The 25,535-nt window shown below is 36.0% G+C and overlaps 3 protein-coding genes, 1 long non-coding RNA gene and 1 other non-coding gene across 6 annotated transcripts; 3 read left to right on the forward strand and 2 right to left on the reverse strand.

The window, feature by feature from the left end:
• The first annotated feature begins 468 nt into the window (after nucleotides 1-468).
• Nucleotides 469-10,263, forward strand: LOC106385421 (MADS-box protein AGL72-like). The gene is made up of 7 exons (XM_013825337.3): nucleotides 469-880; nucleotides 1,765-1,849; nucleotides 9,230-9,291; nucleotides 9,390-9,489; nucleotides 9,592-9,633; nucleotides 9,716-9,757; nucleotides 10,045-10,263. The coding sequence occupies exons 1-7, from the start codon at nucleotides 699-701 to the stop codon at nucleotides 10,138-10,140; spliced, it is 609 nt and encodes a 202-aa protein (XP_013680791.1). The 5' UTR covers nucleotides 469-698; the 3' UTR covers nucleotides 10,141-10,263.
• Nucleotides 6,879-6,985, forward strand: LOC125584650. Its single transcript, XR_007321560.1, has one exon. It is a non-coding gene; the product is annotated as a small nucleolar RNA R71 (small nucleolar RNA).
• A 1,891-nt stretch (nucleotides 10,264-12,154) lies between the features above and the next one.
• On the reverse strand, nucleotides 12,155-14,176 carry LOC106387943. Its single transcript, XM_013827885.3, has 7 exons — nucleotides 13,936-14,176; nucleotides 13,810-13,841; nucleotides 13,490-13,587; nucleotides 13,323-13,405; nucleotides 12,977-13,054; nucleotides 12,781-12,882; nucleotides 12,155-12,647 (listed from the first exon to the last, which is right to left on the reverse strand). Exons 1-7 carry the CDS (start codon nucleotides 14,020-14,022, stop codon nucleotides 12,393-12,395), a joined length of 735 nt encoding a protein of 244 aa, XP_013683339.2. The 5' UTR covers nucleotides 14,023-14,176; the 3' UTR covers nucleotides 12,155-12,392.
• Nucleotides 12,493-17,642, reverse strand: LOC106387942 (probable fructokinase-7). Of its 2 annotated transcripts, XM_048752381.1 has the most exons (13): nucleotides 16,074-17,642; nucleotides 15,763-15,968; nucleotides 15,463-15,675; nucleotides 15,200-15,397; nucleotides 14,975-15,115; nucleotides 14,779-14,895; nucleotides 13,936-14,700; nucleotides 13,810-13,841; nucleotides 13,490-13,616; nucleotides 13,323-13,405; nucleotides 12,977-13,054; nucleotides 12,781-12,882; nucleotides 12,493-12,647 (listed from the first exon to the last, which is right to left on the reverse strand). In XM_048752381.1, the coding sequence occupies exons 1-7, from the start codon at nucleotides 16,093-16,095 to the stop codon at nucleotides 14,566-14,568; spliced, it is 1,032 nt and encodes a 343-aa protein (XP_048608338.1). In that variant the 5' UTR covers nucleotides 16,096-17,642; the 3' UTR covers nucleotides 12,493-12,647; nucleotides 12,781-12,882; nucleotides 12,977-13,054; nucleotides 13,323-13,405; nucleotides 13,490-13,616; nucleotides 13,810-13,841; nucleotides 13,936-14,565. The 2 variants fall into 2 exon arrangements, with proteins under 2 accessions (XP_048608338.1, XP_013683338.1); XM_013827884.3 differs by lacking the exon at nucleotides 12,493-12,647 and having other exon boundaries at nucleotides 12,813-12,882; nucleotides 13,494-13,616.
• Nucleotides 17,643-22,869: 5,227 nt separating this feature from the next.
• On the forward strand, nucleotides 22,870-24,277 carry LOC111204162. The gene is made up of 3 exons (XR_002656577.2): nucleotides 22,870-23,290; nucleotides 23,373-23,511; nucleotides 23,595-24,277. It is a non-coding gene; the product is annotated as an uncharacterized LOC111204162 (long non-coding RNA).
• The last annotated feature ends 1,258 nt before the right edge of the window (nucleotides 24,278-25,535 follow it).

The following is a 25,535-nucleotide window of genomic DNA, read 5'->3' on the forward strand; positions in this document are numbered from 1 at the left end:
TATCATGGAGACAGATTCTCTGCTGTTAGCTCAAATGCTTAACGGAGAGGAAGAAGTCTGGCCACTGCTACAACCCATCATACAAGATATCTCTACTATGCTGTCAAGAAGTGAAGGTTATGAAGTGAGGTACTATCCTCGAAGTGGTAATAAGTCTGCAGATAGAATAGCGAAGGAGACTACTACGTTTACGTCCTTTGTCCCTAAGCTTTATTCTATGGTGCCTAAGTGGTTAAGTTCATGTGTAATGGCTGATAAGCCTTTTGTAAGACAATGAATTTGGATTAATACGAAGTTGTTGTTGAGCCAAAAAAAAAAAAAAAAAAAATTAAACTTAGTCACTTAGGGCTTGTGGCTCCTCCGCTGAGAGGTAAAGACGAAGATTTCCTGTTTATTGTTTTAGGATCTCACTTTCCATTCATCCTTCTTTTGACTGATTGCTTTCTCTCTACCCTCTTATGTAAATTATTCCTTCTCTATCCAAATCTATCTTTTTAGTGGAGGTTCGAAGCGAATCTCGAGAAAGCTTTGCGAGTTTTCTTTAACTTCCCAGATTTTTCCAAATCAAGAAACCATTTTCTGATTTTGACTTTCGGTTTCGTTTCTGTGGTCTGTTTGCTTCATTTCATACAAAGCTAGGGTTTCCATCTCATAACGGATCTCAGTCGTGGGATTCGATTTTCTAAGAATAAGTTAAAATGGTGAGAGGAAAGATCCAGATCAAGAAGATCGAGAACACGACAAGCAGACAAGTCACCTTCTCTAAGCGAAGGAGTGGTCTCCTTAAGAAGGCTCATGAGCTTTCTGTTCTTTGTGATGCCCAAGTAGCAGCTATCATCTTCTCTCAGAAAGGAAGATTGTATGATTTCGCCAGCTCTGAGTAAGATTTTTTAGTTTCAGCTTGATTAATTACTCCAATTATCTATATTTTAATATATTTTTGAATTTGCTGTTAATACTACTTGTGTAGTTGAGTATCTCTCTGAACATATAGTACTAGCGATTTCTTAATATACATGTAAAAGATTTTGCCTATAGCTAGTTGCAGTTGATAGATTTTCCCAAAATATGCCCTTTTCACATTTAATTTCATTTAAATTCTCATATATGTTTTTTGTTAAACTATTATTTTCCTATTTTTAACTTCAGGTTATTTTCCATATACTATATATCAACATGAGGGTTATCTTATGGATTAATTAGGGTTTTCACGAATACGGTTTTTGAATGTTGAGCCCTTTATCTGCGTTGGAACTCAAAGTGTCAAACTAGTTTTTAAATCCAAAATGATTTGATTTAATATCAAGAACATAAATCAGACCAAACCATGAATATATGAGAAACAGCTCCAAGTGTTTTGCCATTTTTTGTCTAGATGATTCTTCAAGTGCGTTCAATTATTGTTTGTGAGTACAAGTTCGATATTTAGTGCTTCCCACTGCCTAATTCGTTAAGGTCTTACTCTGACTACTAATCTAATGTTCACTATTTATGGATAGGATCGGTTGAATGATTAGCATAACATTAATACATCAAAACGTGGATACTTTTGATTCATTTCTAGCTAGGTTATATCTAGAAATTCATATTCATATATACATATATATGATGTCCAACAAATGTCTAGTTCTCTCTACCAATATGACATGGTTAGTATAATATCTATATATATGTACTTATGAAGAGCCTTCAATTCAAAGGAATATTTTTCAACTAATTAAAACTCAAAAGTAATGAACCGTTGATGTCTTGAGAATTCTTTAGTATCCAGAAGACGATCAAGCGATACGCTGAGTATAAGGGAGAGTACTTCGTTGCAGAAAGTCACCCCACTGAGCAATACGTGCAGGTTTCTTTTTATATATCAGTTCTCTCTCATTTTTACGTTTCATCAATCACGTACAGAAACTTGTACTGAAAAATACATCAGTCACATTTGGTTTGATTTCTTTTGTGACACTTGTGATGTTAGGAGTTTTGAGGGTCCTAAGACAAATGTTGTAGTATAGTGATTGTCGAACCAGTTCTGAGGGATGTCAAAGCACTGAGAATGCAAGTACTCACTTAATCTAAGTGCAACCAATGATTTAGATGGGTTTTAAGCTATGACTAAAACTAGAAAGCAATAACAGAATGATACTTTCTTGACTAAGGGAAAATAGAACTCATGGGCATAGGGATTAGACCTTGGGTGATCAAATATCGAACTAAGGATGGCAAATGATCAATCAAACTATCAACCTTATGCCTAGACACAATTCTAAGCAAGCTCTATGTCTAGATGAATGCTCATTTGCTAACATATCTCAAACATCAAATGTCTTTGGTTGAATAATATGAAAGCAATCATTACTAACAAGTCTATTAGCTATCTTAGCACCTTTAACAACAAATGTCTTTGGCAAAGTATACTAAAAGCCTAGGAGAGTTGTCTCAGGCATTTCATCAAACACCTTTCGGGTGGAAAATGCCTATTGATCAACTTTTGAGTGGCCAACTCAGAAGATGCATTATGAATACTCTACTAGCAATGAACAAGAAAGATCTACACTAAAACATCCTAGAACTAACCTAATCACCCTTAATCTCCCTAACCCATGAATTCAAAAGGGGATTACTCACTAATCTCCATGATTCCTCTTAAACCCATATTGGATTTCAGATTAATCATGTAGAGAAATAGATAAGAAATCAACAAGAACACAAGAACATAACAATCAAAAATCCAAGAGATGAACTTCTCAAGAGAGTTTTTGTGTCTTTCTCAATAGATCAAAAGATAATCTCCTCCTGGTGGCTTACAGAGTATTAAAACATAGGTTTAGAAAATAAAAACGTGCATAATGAAATGACCAAAAGGCCCTTAAGTAAAATAGAAATCGACCCAACAATAGACGCGGAGCGACCTCGGCATGTCGCTCCGAGAGGTCGCTCTGGCCTTCGGGAGCGACCTCAGTGGATCGCTCTGAGAGGTCGCTCCGGGCTTCGCTTCGTGTCGTCTCGCCATAGAGACGCGAGCGACCTCGGGGTGTCGCTTTGGGAGGTCGCTCCGAGAGGGGTGTGAGATGCGAGCGACCTCGGTGCGTCGCTCTGGGCAAGTCGCTCCAGGGCCGATGGTTGCGAGCGACTTTGGTGCGTCGCTCCAACGGGTCGCTCTGGATCGGGAGCGACCTTGGTAGGTCGCTCTGAGAGGTCGCTCCAGGGTCATCTAAGACTGTTCGGAGTAACGAGAACGCGAGCGACTTCATGGCGTCGCTTTAGGAAGGTCCCTCTGAGAGGTGGGACACAGCGACTTCGTGATGTCGCTCCAGGAGGTCGCTCCCATGCTCTGCTCGTTTAATGATCACCTATTTCACCTCCTTTGAGCTCCAAATATCTCCAAGAACTCCATGTGGCACTCCAGTACCTAATAGAGACTCATGTATGCAAAATGCAACCTAAACATGTCTAAATCCTAATCTCTATGATGAAAATGTTTATGAATGAATGGATAAAACAATGCAAATATGCAAGATATCAACTCCCCCAAACTTGTTCTTTTACTTGTCCACAAGTGAACTTTCTAGAACTCATAGAGAGAGAGGTTTGAAGATGGGAGCTCTTAGCCAAAAGAAACACAACTAGCACTCAATTCAACATCTAATCCAACATGAGCACACTCTCTTATTACACTCTAGCTTCTCTAGGCCTATCTCAACACCTTTTTGCCCTTATACTCATCATCAAGCATCCACACATTCAAATCAACCAACTCTCACATTCATTAAGCATAAGACATCAAGTGAATTCTTGCAAATGGTCAGTTGGTCCAAGTCATTTGGTTGGGTAAGGGAAGGCTTTTAGTCAAGTGAGTCAAGAGGTTCAAAATATATGATCTTTAGGGTGGTTTACTCTCAAAACAAGTAGCCTTGACATTGCACATAATATATCTAAGAAAGGGACCAACTCATGCATACAATGCTCAATCTCCATTGTTCTACCCTTTTCCCAAACATATAATTACACAATCATTCCCAAATGTCAAACCCAACTCACATCTCTCACCAAAAGATCCTAAGAACTTTAACTCCTTCTCTTTGAAATCTACAAGGGATTTTCCACAACCTCAAAACATTACTTAGCTCCTAACAACTTTGCTAGCCCCCTTTTTCTTTCTTTTTCTTTTCTTTTTATATTTTATTTCTCTTCTTTTTTTTTTTTTTTTTTTTTTTTTTTTTAGATGGGGGCCAAGACTTTTCATAACTTGAGCTAGAGGTTTTTTTTTTTTTTTTTATTCCAATAAGACAATTCACTTAAACACAAAAAGTCATTTCTTTTCCTTTTTCATTGCTCCCTAATCATAATCACAACTCTCACTCCCCACCTATAGCTAGACAATAGAGTGCCCAATCTAGCAAGAATGAAGATCAAGCATTGTCGTTCCCGATACTCTCAACATTATGCACATGTAAGACTTTCCGAAGAAGGCCTCACTCATCAAACAATGAAAGCTTAAAAGGAGGGAAAGGTTTTGGGAGTGGTCTACCACTAGAGTTTGTCAAAATAAGATTGGCATAAAGGATGTGACAACTCAGGTGTGTATAGCCATGACTCAGTACACAAGGGACCATGAGCAAGAAGCATTAAGTTCATTCAGTTCAAATAGGGTTTGTAGTTGGCTTCAAAGACTGAATTTCAGCAATCAACAAGTTTCAGGAAGAGTTTTCAAGGCTCGAAACATACAAGTATTTTTGAGAGGTGCAAAAGCTACTCAGGTGCAACGTAGTGTTCTTTACAAGGCGTTTAAAATCATTTCTCCCAATGCAAGTGAATGCAACCTATATGCTCTAGACTCTCCTAAAAATGCAAGTGATGCAATCTATATGATTTGTTTTTTTTTTTTTTTTAATATGCAAATAGGTATGCAATGCATGACTCAATGAACAACATCAAAGCAAACATGATCAAATACCTGGTACCTCCCCCAAACTTAAATGACACAGTCTCTGTGTTGTCAAGTAGAGAGAGATACCCAAAAGAGAAAGCTAATATGCAAAAATGAAATGGTATATACAAGGAAAAGTAGAGAAGTACCTCAAGTGGAAAGTTGAGAAGGAGGATCCTTCTCAATGTAGGGGTCTCCACAAGTGATGGTTCCATAATACTCAACATCCAGTGGAGACTGAATTGGGTAAGAGACAGCTTTGTTGACATTGAGGAGTGTGACCTTCTTGTTGGCGAAATCGATGCAAGCACCCACAGTAGTAAGGAATGGTGTGCCCAGGATCAATGGAACTCTCTTCTCAGTTGCCATCTTCAAGACAGTGAGGTCTATAGGGATGGTGCAAGATCCAATCTTCAAAGGGAAATCCTTGATGACACCAATAGGGGTAGTAGAAGAAGAATCCCCAAACGTGAGAGAGGAAGTATCTGGCTCCATGTGTTCAATCTCAAGACTCTTCACCATCTCCATTGAGATCACATTCACACTTGCACCAGAATCAACAAGAGCATCATCAAAGGTGAGCTTACCAAGGGAGCAGGACAAGGTGAACTTCCCTTGGGATTCTAGTTTAGGGAGAGACTTTGGTGTGATGGTTGGATCAAGTTTCAAAGTTGAAATGTTGAGGAGCTCTGCTACTTCTGCTTGGTGGTCTACAATGTCCTTGATGAGCATCATTTGGACATGAGCCTCACGCATACCCGAGATCTCTGGAAGCTTAACTCCAATATCACTTAAGTCTTTTCTGAACTTGGAAATTACCTTCTTTTGAGCTTTGGTGAGGACCCTTTGTGGAAATGGGAGCTTGTCATATGGTGACTGCTCAACCTCAGTGGTGTCCTCCAGCTTGACTTCTTTCAGCTTCCGGTTAGCTCTCTTCGCAACTGGTTTCTCAGCCATGGGTGCATCTCCCTTCAAAATCTTTACTTCAACCATTTTGTCAGCTTCCTTCACAATCTTTGCTTCAGCTGTTGCTACAATCAGATGCTGAACCTGTTCAATCTCAGTTCCAAACACCAATCTTTCAATTTCATCTACCTCTTTCTTGTGGTTACTCAATTCAATCCCTGAAGAAGTGGTAGAGAGGACAACATTGCAATACTCCTTGGGTTTTTGCTCAGATTTTCAAGGTAGAGACCCTTGCTGGCGATTCTGGTGAGTGGTCATGGAAGCAAACTGGTTTTCCAAAGCCATGAACTTGTTGTTGAGCTCATTGTAACTTCCATCAATCTTGGAGTGAAGGTTCTTCAACTCATATCCAACCTGCTTTTCACTTCTAGTCTGAGACTCCAAGATCTGTTTCAGTAAAACATCAGTGCTGCTTTCCTGAGTAGTAGAGGTAGAAGGATTAGCTTGTTGTTGAGAAGACTGGTTCCCTTTGTTGGAGAAACCAGGAAGAGGGTTTTGCTGAGGCTGATAGTTGCCTTGCTGGTTGTTCCTAGGCTGATAACCACTCTGTTGGTTGTTAGGATAGGTTTTGTGTTGGTAGTTGTTGTACTGAAAGTTGGGCTCTTTCCTGTACCAACTACCATTGTTGTTGATGAAGCACAGGTCTTCTTGACCTTCCAAACCCTCAACCTCATTGACCCCAGGTGGGGGATCTTGGTTTGGGTTACCAACAAAGTTCAGCTGCTCTTGGGTGGATTTATCAGCAATGAGTATGTCTATCTTATCCTGTAGAGCCTTTAACTCCTTCCTCGTCTGCTTATCATCTGTTCGACTGCTTCTGTCGTGGTCTCCACTGTAGACTGCATCACTCTTTACCATGTTGTCAACCAGCACCTCTGCATCTTCCTCAGTTCTCCCCAAGAAGAACCCATTGCTAGCTGTATCCAATCTGGCTCTGTACTTAGGAAGGGCACCTCTGTAGAAGGTACTCAGCAAGCTCTCCTTAGAGAAACCATGGTGTGGGCACTGAGCTTGGTAGCCCTTGAATCTCTCCCAGGCTTCACTGAATCCTTCTAAGTTCTTCTGTTGAAAACTGGAAATCTCATTTCTCAGCTTAGCAGTTCTTGAAGTAGAGAAGAACTTCTCCAAGAATGCTCTCTTGCAATCATCCCAAGTGGTGATAGAGTCGCTGGGTAGAGACTTCTCCCACTGACGTGCCTTATCCCCCAAAGAGAAAGGGAATAACTTCAGCTTCAGGGCGTCCTCAGACACACCATTGGTTTTTGACAACCCACAGTAGCTGTCGAACCTATCCAAGTGATCAAATGGGTCCTCTAGAGCCAAGCCATGATACTTGTTGTTCTCGATCACGTTGAGGAGTCCTGACTTGACCTCAAAGTTGTTGGCTGCCACAGCCGGTGCTCGGATTCCTAGTCTATGACCAAGAATGTTGGGCCGGTCATAAGTACCAATGGGTCGAGCTGCCCGCGGTTGGTGTTCTGCCCCTTGCGGTGGATCTGCCATATCAATATCCAAGTGGGCTTGGTGTTCTTCTTCTCTTCTAGCTCTAGCACACTCCCTCTCAAAAGCTCTGATGTCTGCTACTATTGGAACTAAGTTTGATGGACCCCTGCTCCTCAAGTTCATACACCTGAAAGTGAAAGGTAAGTGAAGAAGAAGAATCAGTAACAAAACAAAATTAAAATGACTTAGTCTCAAGCAAGTGACTAAATCTCAATGTTTAAATCTATTCAGAATTTGGCAACGGCGCCAATTTGATGTTAGGAGTTTTGAGGGTCCTAAGACAAATGTTGTAGTATAGTGATTGTCAAACCAGTTCTGAGGGATGTCAAAGCACTGAGAATGCAAGTACTCACTTAATCTAAGTGCAACCAATGATTTAGATGGGTTTTAAGCTATGACTAAAACTAGAAAGCAATAACAGAATGATACTTTCTTGACTAAGGGAAAATAGAACTCATGGGCATAGGGATTAGACCTTGGGTGATCAAATATCGAACTAAGGATGGCAAATGATCAATCAAACTATCAACCTTATGCCTAGACACAATTCTAAGCAAGCTCTATGTCTAGATGAATGCTCATTTGCTAACATATCTCAAACATCTAATGTCTTTGGTTGAATAATATGAAAGCAATCATTACTAACAAGTCTATTAGCTATCTTAGCACCTTTAACAGCAAATGTCTTTGGCAAAGTATACTAAAAGCCTAGGAGAGTTGTCTCAGACATTTCATCAAACACCTTTCGGGTGGGAAATGCCTATTGATCAACTTTTGAGTGGCCAACTCAGAAGATGCATTATGAATACTCTACTAGCAAGGAACAAGAAAGATCTACACTAAAACATCCTAGAACTAACCTAATCACCCTTAATCTCTCTAACCCATGAATTCAAAAGGGGATTACTCACTAATCTCCATGATTCCTCTTAAACCCATATTGGATTTCAGATTAATCATGTAGAGAAATAGATAAGAAATCAACAAGAACACAAGAACATAACAATCAAAAATCCAAGAGATGAACTTCTCAAGAGAGTTTTTGTGTCTTTCTCAATAGATCAAAAGATAATCTCCTCCTGGTGGCTTACAGAGTATTAAAACATAGGTTTAGAAAATAAAAACGTGCATAATGAAATGACCAAAAGGCCCTTAAGTAAAATAGAAATCGACCCAACAATAGACGCGGAGCGACCTCGGCATGTCGCTCCGAGAGGTCGCTCTGGCCTTCGGGAGCGACCTCAGTGGATCGCTCTGAGAGGTCGCTCCGGGCTTCGCTTCGTGTCGTCTCGCCATAGAGACGCGAGCGACCTCGGGGTGTCGCTTTGGGAGGTCGCTCCGAGAGGGGTGTGAGATGCGAGCGACCTCGGTGCGTCGCTCTGGGCAAGTCGCTCCAGGGCCGATGGTTGCGAGCGACTTTGGTGCGTCGCTCCAACGGGTCGCTCTGGATCGGGAGCGACCTTGGTAGGTCGCTCTGAGAGGTCGCTCCAGGGTCATCTAAGACTGTTCGGAGTAACGAGAACGCGAGCGACTTCATGGCGTCGCTTTAGGAAGGTCCCTCTGAGAGGTGGGACACAGCGACTTCGTGATGTCGCTCCAGGAGGTCGCTCCCATGCTCTGCTCGTTTAATGATCACCTATTTCACCTCCTTTGAGCTCCAAATGTCTCCAAGAACTCCATGTGGCACTCCAGTACCTAATAGAGACTCATGTATGCAAAATGCAACCTAAACATGTCTAAATCCTAATCTCTATGATGAAAATGTTTATGAATGAATGGATAAAACAATGCAAATATGCAAGATATCAACTTGGTACAACTATTTTGGATATACAGGGACTAAAGAAGGAAATGGTGACAATGGTGGAAAAGATTGAAATGCTTGAAGTTCATAACCAGTTTGTATCTCAGTTGCCATATATATATAGTTTTCTACATGTTAATACTGGTTACTAAAAGAAGTGTGTTGATTTTGAAATGTCGCTTAATTTGATAGGAAGTTGATGGGGAAAAGTGTGGCCTTTTGTTCTTTACAAGAACAAAAGGAAATAGCCACACAGATAGAGAAAAGCCTTCATATTGTTAGATCAAGAAAGGTTAGAAACAATGCATTGATTAATGTGTATATATAATGAGATGATTCTTTCGTTGTATGAGTACTTACTTGTCTTTTGGATCCTGTGTTGGATTATTGGTAGGCTAAATTATATGAAGACGAGGTAGAGAAACTAAAAGCCAAGGTTAGAATAGTTACAATTTGATTTTTGTGGATCGGTTCTCCTTTGTCGTGGATATTTATTGAAGTCTCTTGTTGAAAATTAGGAGAGGGAGCTCAAGGACGAGAGAGTCAGGCTTAGTGGAAGGGTATGTACCATACCACTATTACCTATATGTGCATCACAGAGTCATCAATACGTACAAATTGATTTACAAAACTCATTTACACATTCACAAAATGAATATAACTTATGTATTGAAAAAAACGGAATATGGCATTCATGTATTCGGTATATATTTTGCCCAAAATGTTTTATATTAGGGTTAATTACTTATTTATCTACACGAGGGTTTGAGTTATGACTCTTTTCTTTTATTTTCACTAATTATTCAAAGCAATAAAATAACTTATATACACTTTTAATATATGTCAGGTAGGAGAAGAACCAAGCGGGATGCCATCAGGAAGCAAAGAGAAAGAGGATGTGGAAACTGACCTTTCCATCGGATTTCCAAAGAGCCGATCTTAACATTCTTCTTGTTCCTTAAATATGATATCGAGCTACTTATTATCTCAGTGGATATGTGTATATTTATAGGTCTTGTGTCACATTTATACTGATAACTAAATGAAACTATTCTCTTCGAACTAAGTACTTTGATTTTCATGGGCCCATATCACAAACAATGTAATTAATGATACATTTTTGTGTGTGGAAGTTCTCTTAATTAAGCTCGTTTTAAAGAGTCGAAGACTAAAAATTTTGTTGAATGAACTACGTCATGACTCATGAAATGTTGAAATAGATTGTGGTCACTAGAGTATTTAACCAACTTACAAAACTCCAATATCAGGTAGATTGCGGGATTAAGTGTTCAAATTCAATGTTCTGTGGTCACGATAAATATCATAAACATTTAAAGCTTTCAAATATTGTCACATCAATTAATGGTTGCAACTGGATTATTAATTTTTGGAATGTAATAATGTGGAATGATTTATTTCATTAATTCTAAAAAACTATTTGACATGAATAGAATTGATCAATTTCATCAGATAAAATACAAAGATAATCATTTCATAACATAAATATAAAATGAACTAATTCATATCTTTCAATATATATGTGTGTAATGGAATGAGATGATTATGTTGAAGTATTGGTAGGATACATACTATGTATACCAAGACATTCTGGATTTTTTCTCCCAATTAAAATTCATTCATAAGTAAAATATCAATATTCATATAACACCTGGCGAGAAAATGAAATAGCCGCATAAACAAGAGCCAATAGAAAGTAGCAACTAGAACTAACATTAAGGCGATTGAGGCGGCTTAGGAGTGACTCAAGGATATAATAAAATCTACACCACCACTAGAACCATTCATTCATACGGTTAAAATCATTCTGGTTATAAAAAACACTTGTAATTTCGTTTTAAAGAAATTTCAGTTCCTACTTCTGGAGAAAATATAATATTTAATTTTTCAAGAGAATTTAAATGGATTCGTATATTATAATGTTTTATGTTGTAACTGTATATTAGAATGTTTCTGTTCTATTTTATCAAATCCCCATAAATATAATTGTGAATGGTGTTTGGCTTGTTCTTTCTATTCGAAAACCTGGTTCTTGGTGAGCAAGAAATTGTTGCGTCTCTTCTAAGCTCATTACTGTCTTTTAGTGATTGCTTCTTTGTTCTTCACCGAGTTTGTTATATCCAAAACCTATGACTCTCTCTCTCTCATTTATTTTACTATCAGCCTCGCCTAATCTCTCGGGCTCCGGTTCTTCTCTCGATCTTGTCTAATCAGTTTCAGCCTTGTACAACCAAACTCTTCACCAAAGTTAAGCAAAAAACAACCAAACTCTTCATGCTCTTTCTCTTTGTTCAATGCAGTTTTTTTGCCTGCAATATTCTTTTCCCAATGTCTTCAAATTCTTTCCATATAAAATAATTAATTAAGATTGATTGTTTTAAAGAGGAAAATTGCAATGGAGATTTCATTAAGAACTGATTATTGTGATGGTTTATTAAAGATTGATTATGGTGATGGTTTATTATTTCTTGTCAGCTTTCAAAATGATGAATGTGTGGTAAGAACGAAAGGAGCATGCAATGGAAATGAAAAAAGGTAGTTAGGAGAAGATCAGACATTACAAATGACCATTATTGCATATGAGATGAAGACAGGAGTAGAAACTTAAAAGAGAGTGACAGATTAGAGATCTTTTTATTACTCAGCAAAAACTTGTTAAAACTAGAAAACAAAGATTTTGCGTGACGTCGTAACTGGGTCTCACTTATGGACTTCAGACACACATTGGTCACAGGTTCACTTATTTCACCATTGTTTGATATACAGAAGAAAAGGAAAACATTAAGACTTCACTGTTACTCTTTTGACCCCCATTTCATTTACAAACTCTTCAATGTGAGATCAGTTTCAGTTATATCTGGCTGGTTTCAGAAGAGCTCAAATTGAATTCATATCTATAAACTTTATCTGAAAGTCAAATCTTATGATTACTAGTCATATTGAAACATACCATAACCAATCAAACCCCAATCTAATCATCTTACACAGTTCACAGATCATAAAATCAATAAAGATGATGATTAAAGAAGCCAAATATGATTGAATGGTTTTACTTGTCAGTAACACACGAGTAACTGAGAGGTCTCTGTAGAGCTATAGGTCCATTGATGTTAAAAGATAAAGAGAAACTACCTGGTAATTTTTGGATGTGTGTATTGTAATATATGTTTCAACTTTTCAGTTTCTACCATCCACATCGAATCCAGCACCTGTCCAACCTCCTCTACCTTTGTTCATGATTCCAATTCCTCTTCCCCTTCCTTGAATCTGTGGTTTCTTCCTCGTTTTTGATTCTCCATCTGGCCTCTGTCCTTGTTCTTTACCTCCCTCTTCCTTCCAGTTGTCATTAACTGGGTTTTCCGGGTGAGTCTGATTAGCACTGGCTGCTGCTGGTAAGCTGTCGGCTACAGATTTAGTCTCCGGTTCATGGACCTAATAAGAAACATTCAACATCTTTTTATGTATCCGCTTATCAACAAGCAAATATATTTGATATTATTGTAACATTTGCCAAATAAGTTAGGAACATACGGAATACATAAACTTAGAAGGAGAGATAGCTTACTTGCTGAATAGAAGTAGATGATGATCTATTTGGATTTAGCGCTTCTAGTCTTCTTTTCAGTTCCTCAAGTCTGGCGTACTGAGTATTGCTGCTTTCTTGTACCTATCGTTAAGGTTTAGAAAAGATTGAGATTTGAATGTCTTTCAATAAGGAAAATGTAATTCCCATGACTGGTTTTCGAGAAAGATATTTGTACCAGACTGTTTAAATCATCGCAAAGGCTCTGCTTTATTGCTTCTTCATCTTTGACAACTTTTGATGCTGCTTCATATGCCTTGAGAAGACAAAATAACTTATATATAAGAAGTAGATTCAAATAAAATAAGAGAAGAATTGTGTGATTAATTAACAATCTCTAGACTTCAAAGGTCAGGATAGTCAATCTCAAGAACAATAGGAGATGAAATGGAAAGTAAAACCAAGAGCATAAAAAAAAACTGTAAAATATCTACTTGTGCTCACATTCAACCTAAAACAACTAACTATACTATTCCAAGTGAGAGAAGAAAACATTGAGATACATAAACGAAGAGGAAAAGAACCTTGCGGGCTTCATCTTCTTTCAACTTAGCAGCATGGATCTTTTCAGTACAGGCTTCAATCTTCTTTCTCAAGTGTTCCAGCGCTGAAGACAAAAGAATAAGACAAGTAAGTCAAATCGGCAAAAGGCAGTAAAGGAGTGAGAGAGAGAGAGAGTTGGTGGTAATACCAACTTTCTTAGGACCAGCAGTGAGTTTCATCTCCAAGGTGAGGTTTCCAAATTCCCTTTCGACATCCCTTATCTTTGAATAGTTCTCCTCAATGTATCTGACTCACAAACGAAGCTCTCTCTCTCTCTCATTAAGCAGAAGAAAAAAAACTAACATTCAATTCTTAAATAGAGAGACTCCAGTATTCTCAAAGAGACTAGGATCACAAGGAGAAGAATGCAACATTGACAGAATCTCAGATCGCAAGATGCACACCACATTCATTCTTAAATAAAAAAAATCAAATCGATCAAACGAAATTCCAGAATCAGATACTTACTTCCTCAACTGAAGTTGTTCTTCCTCGATTATCTGGTTTCCATAAACAACAGAGATTCGCGATCAATCAGTCGAAACGGAAACGAAATCACACATACATCGAGATGAGTCATTTGCTAAAGATTACCTTCTCAGTGTAAGCAATAACAGGAGCTTCTCTTGCTAATCCGTCGGGACCTATCTCTGCCTTCAGTTTTGGATCCGACGCCATCATCTCCTCTTCAACCACCGCTCGAATAATGCCTCGACTTCTTCTTCTTCCGATCAAAAATCAAACTTCTTCCCCAATAATAAGAGTCTGGATCTCAGAGGAGAGAGTGAAGATGGAGAGAACGTGAGAAGTGAGAACTATCTATCGTCCCTGATTTTGACGGCCAAACATTAAAAAAAAAAAAGTTCGTTAAGTTCTCACGCAAGACTCGACGTTCCGACTCTTAACGCCGTTATATTTGTAGTATGTCGGTTATACCCCCAGCCTTATTACCAAGTTTGACTTTATTATATTTTATTTACGGAGTTGTCACGTGCTACTCACGTTCATAATATTTCACTAATAGTTCGCTTCGGCATTTTCATCAAATAGAGTGCTTGTCGTTCTCCGCCACAAACAACGGCACACATTTCATAGAGCAGAAATTTTGTTCCTTGTAGAAGAATCTAACTCAACATTCTTGCGTTCCTCCAAATTAGGAACAAAAGTACAGTGAAAAAGTAATGAATTGAGTCATTCGAAAAAAAAAAGACTTTTTGAGCATTTTTAGGAGCGAGAAGAAGAGAGAAGGTCTTGAACAGCATTCATGGTGGGCATAGCTGGAATGGCTCCTCTCTCTGTTGCAGTAATAGCTCCACAAGCGTTTGCGAATAGAAGCGCCTCTCTTAGCTTCTTCTCATCCTGCAAATATCAGTCTATATAAGTTTAAAAGCCAGATAATGTAATAATTAAAGAGATAACAAGTGAGCAAGCAAGTACATTGAGAATGGTGAGATCAGAAGCTAAGCTGTTCAATAGACCGCTCACAAATGCATCTCCTGCACCGGTTGTATCAACCGCTTTCACTTTCACTCCACCAACTTTACCTTTAAACTCCTACAAGACAAATATTATATCTACAAGAATTAGTAAATCTGATATGGAAGATGAAATGTTAAAAAGGACAGGCAAAAACCTGAGTGAAGTATCTACAGCCATTAGGTCCTTCTGAAACAACAAGAAGCTTAAGATTTGGATGAAACAGCTTTTGCAACACAACTTCATCATCATAAGGATCATCTCCACCAGTCAGGAACGTTATCTCCTCCTCACTAATCTAAAAACAACAAAGACTTGTGTCATTTTCAGTACTAGTGAAATGATCTGATACTTCACCTCAAACTTTATAATGCTACACAACCTTTATAACATCTGCTAAATTCCATATACTCATGATCTCTTTCCTCGCAGCTTCCTCTGATGGCCACAACGCTAATCTCAAATTCGGGTCATACGACAAGAGACTCCCTGAGGCTTTAGCGATTTTCATAGCAGCGAGCTGAGTCGACCGGCAAGGCTCCTCGATCAAACTGATAGATCCGTAATGAAAAATCTTGGCCTGTAAGAAGCCAGTCCACTTAGTCTCATTGAAAACGTGTGGATCAAGAAAGTGAAAGTCTCTACCTTTTGGATTAGATTCTTGTCAAGCTCAGACTCCAAGAGACGCATGTCGGCACTAGGGTGTCTGAAGAACAGAAACTCCCTCTCTCCGTCACCTCTCAACGTAACAAAGGTGAGAGCGGTGCGTGCTTCGTGGTCGAATCTCATCCCGGAGCTATCCACATTGTTCAGCCTTAGAATCTCAGCTAACATTCGTCCAAACTCATCATCACCTACCTAAAACAAAAAAAATCGAAAAACTTTTAATATCTGGAATTTTGATTTAATAAATCAATAAAATTGTGAAAAAAAAAAAGATGAGACCTTTCCAACGAAAGCAGAGGAGCCACCGAGTCTAGAGACACCAACGGCTACATTAGCAGGTGCACCTCCTGGTGCTTTCTTGAAAGCTGGTGCTTCCGCCAGCGATACACCTCCCACCGTTGGCACGAAATCGATCAGCATTTCGCCGAAACAGACCACGAGAGTCTCTGAACGTCCTGTGTCGATCGCTATATTCTTGAGATCACCTGAGATATGAAGCAAAACAGAGATCTAAAGGACCAAAACCCAAGAATATATGTCATCAAGAACATAAGAAGAGAGAAGCGGTGCAAGAACGGTTTCAAACGAACCTGAGATGGCGTTCTCACCCATTTTCTTTTAGATTATTTCCAGAGATGTTCAGATTCGAAAGACAAGACGGAAACGGAGGGAGATGAAGCGAGAGGAGAGGAGAAGATTTGAAAGTTTGTTTTGGTTGGTTAATTGGTTAGTAGTAGAGATCAAGAGACGAAGTTGGTTAATGTATTAGTTAAGTGATCATGTAATGACGTACTACATTTTGAATATTCCCGGTTTAATAGAAATCATTTTAAAGCACACAGAGACACACGTATGTAGCTCGCTCGTGTGACGATGGTGTGAATGTAAAACCTGGATCGACAAAAATATAAATCATTTTCATAAATAGAAGGAAGTAAATGTTTAAATGACAATTTATTGATAGACAGTTCCTCACTTCTACAGTCCAGTTATTTATGTTAGAATGCATACAGCGCTAGTTTTAAAAAAAAAAAAATTACTAGAATGTATAAGAAAAGTTGGTTTATTACTAGAGTGTTATACATCTTTTAAAAATTATTAGAGTGTTTAGATACCCCTAGTAAATGACAATAAAGGCATTTGGTTAGTTTTTTTTTAATTGAAATTATTTTTAAACATTAAATTCACATCACTAATTAAATATCCACATCAGTAACAGAGAACAATCAATCATCTCTTTAATTACATAATGTTGAAAAAAAAACACAACAACACTGCACAACTTCGTCGAAGAACTAAAGGAACCCTAACCGCCTCTTCCCTGAAATCGTCATCGACATTGTGTTTACTTCGTCTTCCTCGAACTAACTTTCTGTCTTGTCTTCTTCGATATCGTCTTCCCTGAAATCGTCGTCTCCAATCGTTTTTACGAAATATTTTTTCGCTGTAATCGTCTGAAATGAAATCATCTTCTCTGCTGTGTTTTTCGAGTTTGTGGCTGAGTTTTAATTTGTGTTGTGGCTGAGTTACTTTTCTTTTACGGCTGGTTTATATATGCAGTTTAGTTTATATATGCAGTTGTGGCTGAGTTACTTTCCCCCAATCTCCGAAAACCTAGCTATAAGAAGTGTGCATTCCGAGGAGAAAAGACAAATACATTCCAAAATACCCAGATCGACAATTGTGGGATGTATTTAATTAAGTTTGTTTGTGATTTCATACCCATATTTGGATAATCTAATTTTTTTCAGATCTGAGTGAAAAAGAAAATTGAACAAAAAGAAAATGAAAGAGATGAAAAGAAGTGACGGATTCAGCAGAGACGACATAGAGGAGTTCATTGAAGCTTGGATACATGGACGAATACCGGAATGGTGCAGAAAACATGTATTTTTGGTTTTCTATGTAAAAAACATAACTCACCCATGTATTGTGTGTTTGATTTATGTTATGTTTACACTACTCAGCCGTGTCGTTTATATATCTCAGTCGTGTCGTTTACATAACTCAGCCATACCTCAAACATACCCTAAAATCAAAAAATGTTTAGATATCTCAACCGTATCGTTTAGATAACTCAGCCGTATCGTTTATATAAATCAGCAATACCTCAAACATACCCTAAAATCGGAAAACTGAATTCAAGTACTTTAAGAAGTTATATTGAAGATCATCTTATCAATATAAAGTGAATATAAATCAACTGAATGTGTATAGTTTCTTAAACTTCAAGTTGAGACTTTAACTTGATCTTGAGATATATGTTCTCTTACAATCACTTATACAATTCTGACTTACAAAACTCTAACTTTAATCTTTTCTTAAATATAAACCTCAAATCATAAACTATAGAATTATAAAGTTATAAAAATTTAAAGTTTATCTTTGAACATTAAATCCAATATTTTTATTATTATTTAAAGTTTACGTTTATAGTTTACGTTTATAGTTTAGAGTTAAACTCAAATTTTAATCATTTAAAAAAAAATTTAATTTAAAGTTCCATTTTAAATTTTGATTTAAACCAGTAACTACATTTTTTTAAATTTAAGCAATTTTTAAAACAAATTGAAAAGAGCTAAAATTACAAATTATATTGCTTTTTTCATGACATTTTATTGATTTTAGTCTAGGGGTTCAAAATTTTCAATATAAAATTATAATATTTTATAATGTCTTAAAATTTAAACTACAAATATTAAATATAAAATTATAAAGTTAAATATATTCAAAACATTATCTCAAACCATATCTATTTCGAACCTTTAACCATAAACCCTGAACCACATACTTTGACCTATACCATAAAACATTAAACTTCAAACTTTTTAAAAAAATTAATTAATCATCTACCATAAATTCTAACTACAAATGTTAAAACTCTAATATTTTTGTTATTTAAAAATACAATCTTAAATCGAAACCCAGAACACTATATACCAAACCCTAAACTCACTCAGTTATATACCATAAACTTTAAACTTCATATTTAAACCATACATCAAAAAATCAACATAAAATCCAAGTTTTAAAATTTAAAGCTTTATCAAAAATACATTTTAATATAAAATATAATTTTAACCATCAAAATTAAAACATTAACCATTGATTGTTTTAATCTAAGGGTTACAAATCCATCTAGTGATTATCTTCTAACTTCTTTCTCATTGGTTAGATTTTTTAGTACAAGGATTACAATTCTTGACCATTGATTAGTTTTGATCTAATGGTTTAAAATTCATTTTTTTTCTTCACATTCTCTCGTCTATTTGACGTCTCCTTCTCCTCTTCTCTTTCTTTCGGGAGTTCTTTTCAGTTCCAGATCTTCTTCATCTCTCTCACTTTTTGTCTTGTAAACAAGAGAGATTCAAACATTATCATTCATTTCTTATGTCTTAGTATATTTGGTTTGTAAATCTTAGAAGTGAGAGAAGAAGAAACGTCAAAGAAGAAAAGAAGATTGTCGGAGAAAAAAAAAAGTGTCGAAGAAGACTGGTCTTCGCCGTCAGTCACGGATATTGAGCTCGTCGCCATCTATACTTGCCGACGTCGTCCTTGTTTCTGTTTCTCAGATCCATTTTTGTCGGTCTCCATCTTCACCGTAGTCGCCACTTCCACCACTTGTCACCACACTGGTCACCTCTCTCTCTTTCAATCTCTCTTGTTCTTTCTCTGTATTTTGAATTTGTTCTTGTTACTAGAAGGTGGATAAGGCAGATGAGCTTGATGGTGGAGGAGATAACAAAACCGTTGTGTGGCTTGAAGACGTCGGAGCTCTCGTGGTAACAAGACTGCGGTGGCGAAGGAAGAAGACAATAATGACCTCCCACCTCTCGTGATATGGAAGAAACACATGGTGGTTTAGTTAGGTTTAGATTTTGTCGACACAGCTGCAAGTTTTTTTGTTTCTAGGTTATAGATTAGGGTTGGTTTATAATTAAACTCAGTCGTAACGTATGCATAACTCAGCTGTAAGTGTGCATAATTCAGCCGTAACGTATCCGGATGGTATAAGCCAGTCGTAATGTTCCTATAACTCAGCCGTTAAGTGTAATATGTTTCGCGACATTTCGTATTTTGGGCGGGAAAAAATCATTCATTCAACTCTGAACACAATATTAAAACTTTAATATTTTCTTAAATTTAAACCTCAAACCCTAAACTATAGAACTATAAAGTTATAAAAATTATAAAGTATATCTTTTGAACACAATATTAAAACTTTAATCTTTTCTTAAATTTGAACCTCGAACCCAAAACTATAGAACTATAAAGTTATAAAATTTATAAACTCAGTCGTAACGTATGCATAACTCAGCCGTAATTTGATTATAACTTAGCCGTAACGTATGCATACTCAGTTGTAAAGTATGCATAACTCAATCGTAACGTATCTGAATGGTATAAGCCATCCGTCCTATAACTCAAGCCGTCAAGTGTAATTTGTTTCACGACGTTTCGTATTTTGGGCGGGAACAAAATATTTTGGGCGGGAACAAAATATTTTGGGCGGGAACAAACTCATTCCTTCAACTCTGAACACAATATTAAAACTTTAATATTTTCTTAAATTTGAATCTCAAACCCTAAACTATAGAATTATAAAGTTATAAAAATTATAAAATTAATCATTTGAAAACAATATTAAAACTTTAATCTTTTCTTAAATTTGAACTTCAAACCCTAAAACTATAAAGTTATAAAAATTATAAACTCAACCGTAATGTATGCATAACTCATCCGTAACGTAAGGATAATTCAGCCATAACGTATGTGTTGGAGACTTAATGTATGAACTAAAGTTATCATATTCAGATGACGCACCATCGAAGTCATCAAACATATAAACTCAACTTTCAAATTCATCATCTTCTTCGTCGCTCTCATTTTCTTATTTTTTTTGTTCAACTCTCTTCTTTTCTTATAATTTACGGGACTTAGCTTCTTCATCTCTCTCTTTGAGTCTTTTTTCTTCTGCAAGACGACGAATCCAATGAGAGAGGGAGCAGCAAGATATAGGACCGCCATACATGAAACTGGAGGAGAGGAAGCTTCTTCTTTAACCGATCATCATCGAAAACGACGACGACTGTAGTAGATCTGTCTCAGATTTTCAATTTTAAAAAATCTATGTTTTCAGACCCAGTTGCAGAAACAATAATTATCAGAACCATAAGATCTCAGAGAAAGATAAATAATAAGTTGAAGAAGATAGATAAAGAAGATGAAGAATAACATAGACCCTTATTTTATTGTTGCAACATTAGTGATGACATGGCAAATCCGAATTGATGACATGGCGGATGACATGGAAAATCGGTTAGTCAGCCGCCAAACGAATATATAACTCAGCCTAAATAAATCAGCTCTCATGCACAATGTAAGTCAGCCGAAACGTGGATATCATTTCAGTAATTAATCTTTCGCTAATAAATCAGCTGTAATTAGGATGAAAATCTTAAGTCAGTCATATCGTCAAATAAATCAGCCGTCGAACAAATGATATTCTAGTAATTAATCTTTCGCTAATAAGTCAGCCGTAAATAAGCTGAGTTTACTATTAATCCATCCAATGACGGCTGATTAAATATAACTCAGCCGTAACAACATCTCTTAAGTCGGCCGTAAATTTAATAACTCAGCCAGTCGATGTTCATTAACTCAGCTGTGGGAACATAACTCAGCCGTGTCTTAACTACAACTCAGCCAAATTTTACAGAAATCAAACCGCTGATGTATAAGTCAGCCGTAACTTGTGTACGTAAGTCAGCAGTTATCACATAAATCAGCCAGATTTCTGTAAATCAGCCGTAACTAACGGCTGATTTATGTTCTTAAGTCAGCCATTTTCTCTTAAGTCAGCGGCGTTGTTTAATTCAGCCGCAACGTAGCAATAACTCAGCCGCAACGACGTATATAGCTCTTTACGGCTGACTTAATGAAAACACAGAACCGAATTCCTACGTGGCGCCGGTTTTTTATTACGTACGTGACATTAAAAAGTAATGGCATTTTTGTAAATATTTTTCTCTCATAACGTAAAAAAATGGTACGCTTGGTATTTAAAAAATGCCAGTAATAAAAAAAAATATGTATAGTTCTAGTCAATTGTTCTAAAATATTGTATATTTGGGTAAACTTTCCAAAAAAAAATTACTATGTAAGCTTTTGATTAGCTATCGTTCGTCGCATACTTTAGCATTGTTTTAAAATAAGGCTACATCACTATTATTGCTTTGTTGAAGCGCTAAATAAAGTCTTTGATAGTCATATTCATATATAGAATCCTGAATAAAATCAAAGTACTGCCTAACTTCATCTACATTACTAGATCACCTCACACAAAAATTCACTCCTAGTAGAGACATGAACAAAAGATAGATTTTTTTGTGTAGCTTCAGGCAGATTATGGCTTCTATAATTTCTTTGTTTGTTATCTCCAATCGCTTTAAACTGTTTAGAAAAATATTTGACATATCTTAAAGCATGGATTGGTGGTGGAAGAAATAATACAATGTTGGTGGTGGGTAAGTGGAGGATTATGTGATGCAGTGTGTATTGGGTCGGAGGTGAAGAAGTGATGATAAAATCATGCATATATACAGGAAAGGCCCCCAAACCAGAAGGTTATATAAATAGCTTGTTCCAACATTCTTCGTACCTAAATCCCTGAATCCCTAAATCTTAATAAAAAAATATGGAAAGACCTTCTCGTGGAAGCCTCACTGCCGCTATAATAGTAATCCACATCTTCTCACGAACTCTTTAACCTCTTTTTCTCTTTTAATTGTTTCTTCACTATAAAAAAAAAAGTATTGAGTAGTAGAATTTCTGATTAGATCTTTTTTTTTTGTAAATTAGAGGTGGGATTTGAACCGTATAGAAGAAGTCCTTAGAGCATATCCACTATAAAACTCTATTTTTCATCCAAAATAGAGTAAAAGTGAATAGAGTAAAAATGTTTCAATTCTATTCTTTTTTTTCACTTTATAATGGAGTGATGAACAAACAAAAAATAGATTATTCTATAACTCTATTATAGAGTGAGATATGAAGTTGGGTTGGAACATTTCTTACTTCATATTCACTTTTATTTTATTTTAGAAGAAAAAATAGAGCAAGATAGAAATGCTCTTCGAATTATAGCTGAGGTTTGTATCTGTGGGATGATGCGTTCTTGTCACGTTATTAATTTTAAATTATTGCAGGATCTATACTAGGGTTAAAGTGTCAGGATATGACATTGGCCTTCCACATGATGATGTAGCGAGGGCGTTGAGAACATATTTCTCTTCATGTGGAGAGATCAAGACCAGCCCAATACTATTAAAGGCCTAGGGCAAAAAAATAATAATTTATTCTTAAAAATTTATATGTAATGTTTAAAGTATTTTTAAAATTTAATAAGTAATATTTTGTATATTTTGTAATGAAAAAAAAAATCTAATATGAAGGCTTTTTATCAACAGATGTGGATTAAAGAGTAAAAAATACTTTAAAGCTTTAGTTTTTATCCTGAACTAAAGCTTGGATGTCTTTGTTGAGCTTTGTCCTTCTGATCCCGATCCTAGATTCTATCCTGAACTGTGAGTTGATTTTTTTTTTTTAATGATGTCGTGTGTTGAAATTATCTCTATTTTTATGATGTGATGTGTTGATATTATCTCCTGGAATCAAATAGCTGCAGTGGCTTTAAAGTTCAAGTTAATGGATATGACGCTACCCTCAATAACGCTCTTATCGAGAGCAGGTTGAGAGAATGTTTATCTTCATGTGGAGAGATCACGCGTGTTGCTGTTGGCGTATGGTATGTGCTTTCTTCCTCCCAACTCTCTCATTATTCTAAATCCTAACTAAATAATTGTCTTTGTTGATTTTTTTTTATATAGCTCTGCTTCCGTGTTTATCTTGGGAGAAGACGTAGAAGAGAAGGCGAAGGCCGCGTTGAACCTATGTAGACACCGATTTAAAATGGTACCTAAAATTATGGAAGACCCTTGTCGCCATTACCGTATTTTTTATGCCTAAGTACGTAACTTTGTCTTGATTATTTGTTCACTTTTTTTATATACGAGTAAAAACTTCTCATGAATGCGTCCTATTCATTTTAGATACTAAGATGACTGCCGATTGAAACCTCACCAAGAAGCTCTTGTTTGGTGTTACAAAGCTCTCGATGAACCTCTTTGGTGTTTTTAACTTGTGATACATACAACAACCAAACCGTTTTTTTTCTTTTGTTTTTCGACTGGATTTTAGAAACGATCTCAATAATCATTATCTGCCTTCTGTATTACTATTACCCACGAATGATAATTAAGTTATAAACAGTTCCTCACTTTTACAGTCTAATTATGTAAGAATGTAGTCCCTCTTGATACAAATGTTTGATGCTTTAACTATTTCACACATATTAATTTATTTTTCACTTTTTGATTTTACCAATAAAAGTTTATGTACTATTCATATTTTTATATTTTATTTGATGTTTTAGTTTTTAAAACAGGTGTATCAAACATCAATCTTTCAAATCCCCTTCTTATTATATGAGGAAAACTTTTATAAATAAACATTTGTCTCATGTGTGATTCACAACTTTGTCATTTTCTAGATGTCAACGCCATATTCCACCTCACAACCTTTTTTAAATAAACCTCTTTGGCCTAGATTAATTACATTTCATGAACGTGTTCACTAAATTTAGAATATTGAAACTTTTGATACATCCATGTCACAATACTATTGTATAAAATGTAAACTCTATGGATAATATAATTTCTATGTCATGTTAAGTTATATCGATACTTTTTAACATCCATATCAACTCGAGATAATATTATGTCATTGGCCATCTTATTATATATTTTTTCAAATTTATGTTATATAATATACTATGCTGAATAAACCATAAACAAGTAGAATGTTGTGCGATTTGTCTCTGTGCTGTTGTATATTAGTTAGTTATTATTAATAATATATTATTAGTAATATGTTAGCATAATAGTTGTGTATACTCGATCACATCCACAGTATAATCGTATTATTATTCTAATTATAAATACTTAGATACAATATGAAGATATTACTGGAAAACAAAATATATAATCCATGATAAATTTGAATGAATAGGTAAAAAATGTTGTCATTGGATCTTGATTAAGCTATATTTTCTTAATGGAGTAAATCCCGGTGTCAAATATTGAATGCTCCAATTCAAAAGATTAATGAAATTTGAGTCAATCAAATATTTTCGGAATTATTAACTTTCGTGTTTGTGGTGTCCAAGCTAATGTCAAAAAGATTCATCTTATTAATTGTTCTTTCCATGTATTATTTTTCTATGTCAGTGGGTGAATTAAAAGTAGATAGATATGCAAATTTCTTAATTACAGCCATCGATTTATTACAGCGATTTACTGTTTTATACATATATGGCCCCTATATTTGAATCGAGCTTGTTTTGAGGAAATTATATATGTATAATGTACCACTAATTTAGGGATAATAATTAGTAAATGTTTGCTTTAAACATGCCTAACTCATGTCTATTACATACGGTATCACGCAAATGTTTCAGCATTTTTTTATTAGCTCAAAACTGTAATTTATTTTTTTAGATATATCAAATTAGGAAAAAAAATTATATTGGAGCGTTAAGCTCAAATTTCATCTACTATCAATCGTATATTTGATACAATGATGGTATAAAACAATGGAAGAATTGTGGTGTGTTTAAGAAAAATAACTTTTCTTTTAATATATGCATATGTATTATATAATTTTAACAAATATATAATATATAGTTTCAAATAATCACCTCATCGCGAGTTATTACCTAGTACAATAGTAAAATCTAAAACATCAAGCATTCGTATATCATAAAACATCAAGTACAATAGTAAAATCTAAAACATCAAGCATTCGTATATGATGTAGGCGTCTAGGCGATCATGCCTTACCCAAATCAGTAGTTTTCGAAGTAGAAAGAAATTTAAGGAGTTTAAAGATTTTGAATTACAGCCTTATGGGCCCACACTTCAACCTTATTGACA

Source organism: Brassica napus, chromosome C3 (genome assembly GCF_020379485.1).
Source record: "Brassica napus cultivar Da-Ae chromosome C3, Da-Ae, whole genome shotgun sequence".
NCBI lineage: Eukaryota > Viridiplantae > Streptophyta > Magnoliopsida > Brassicales > Brassicaceae > Brassica > Brassica napus.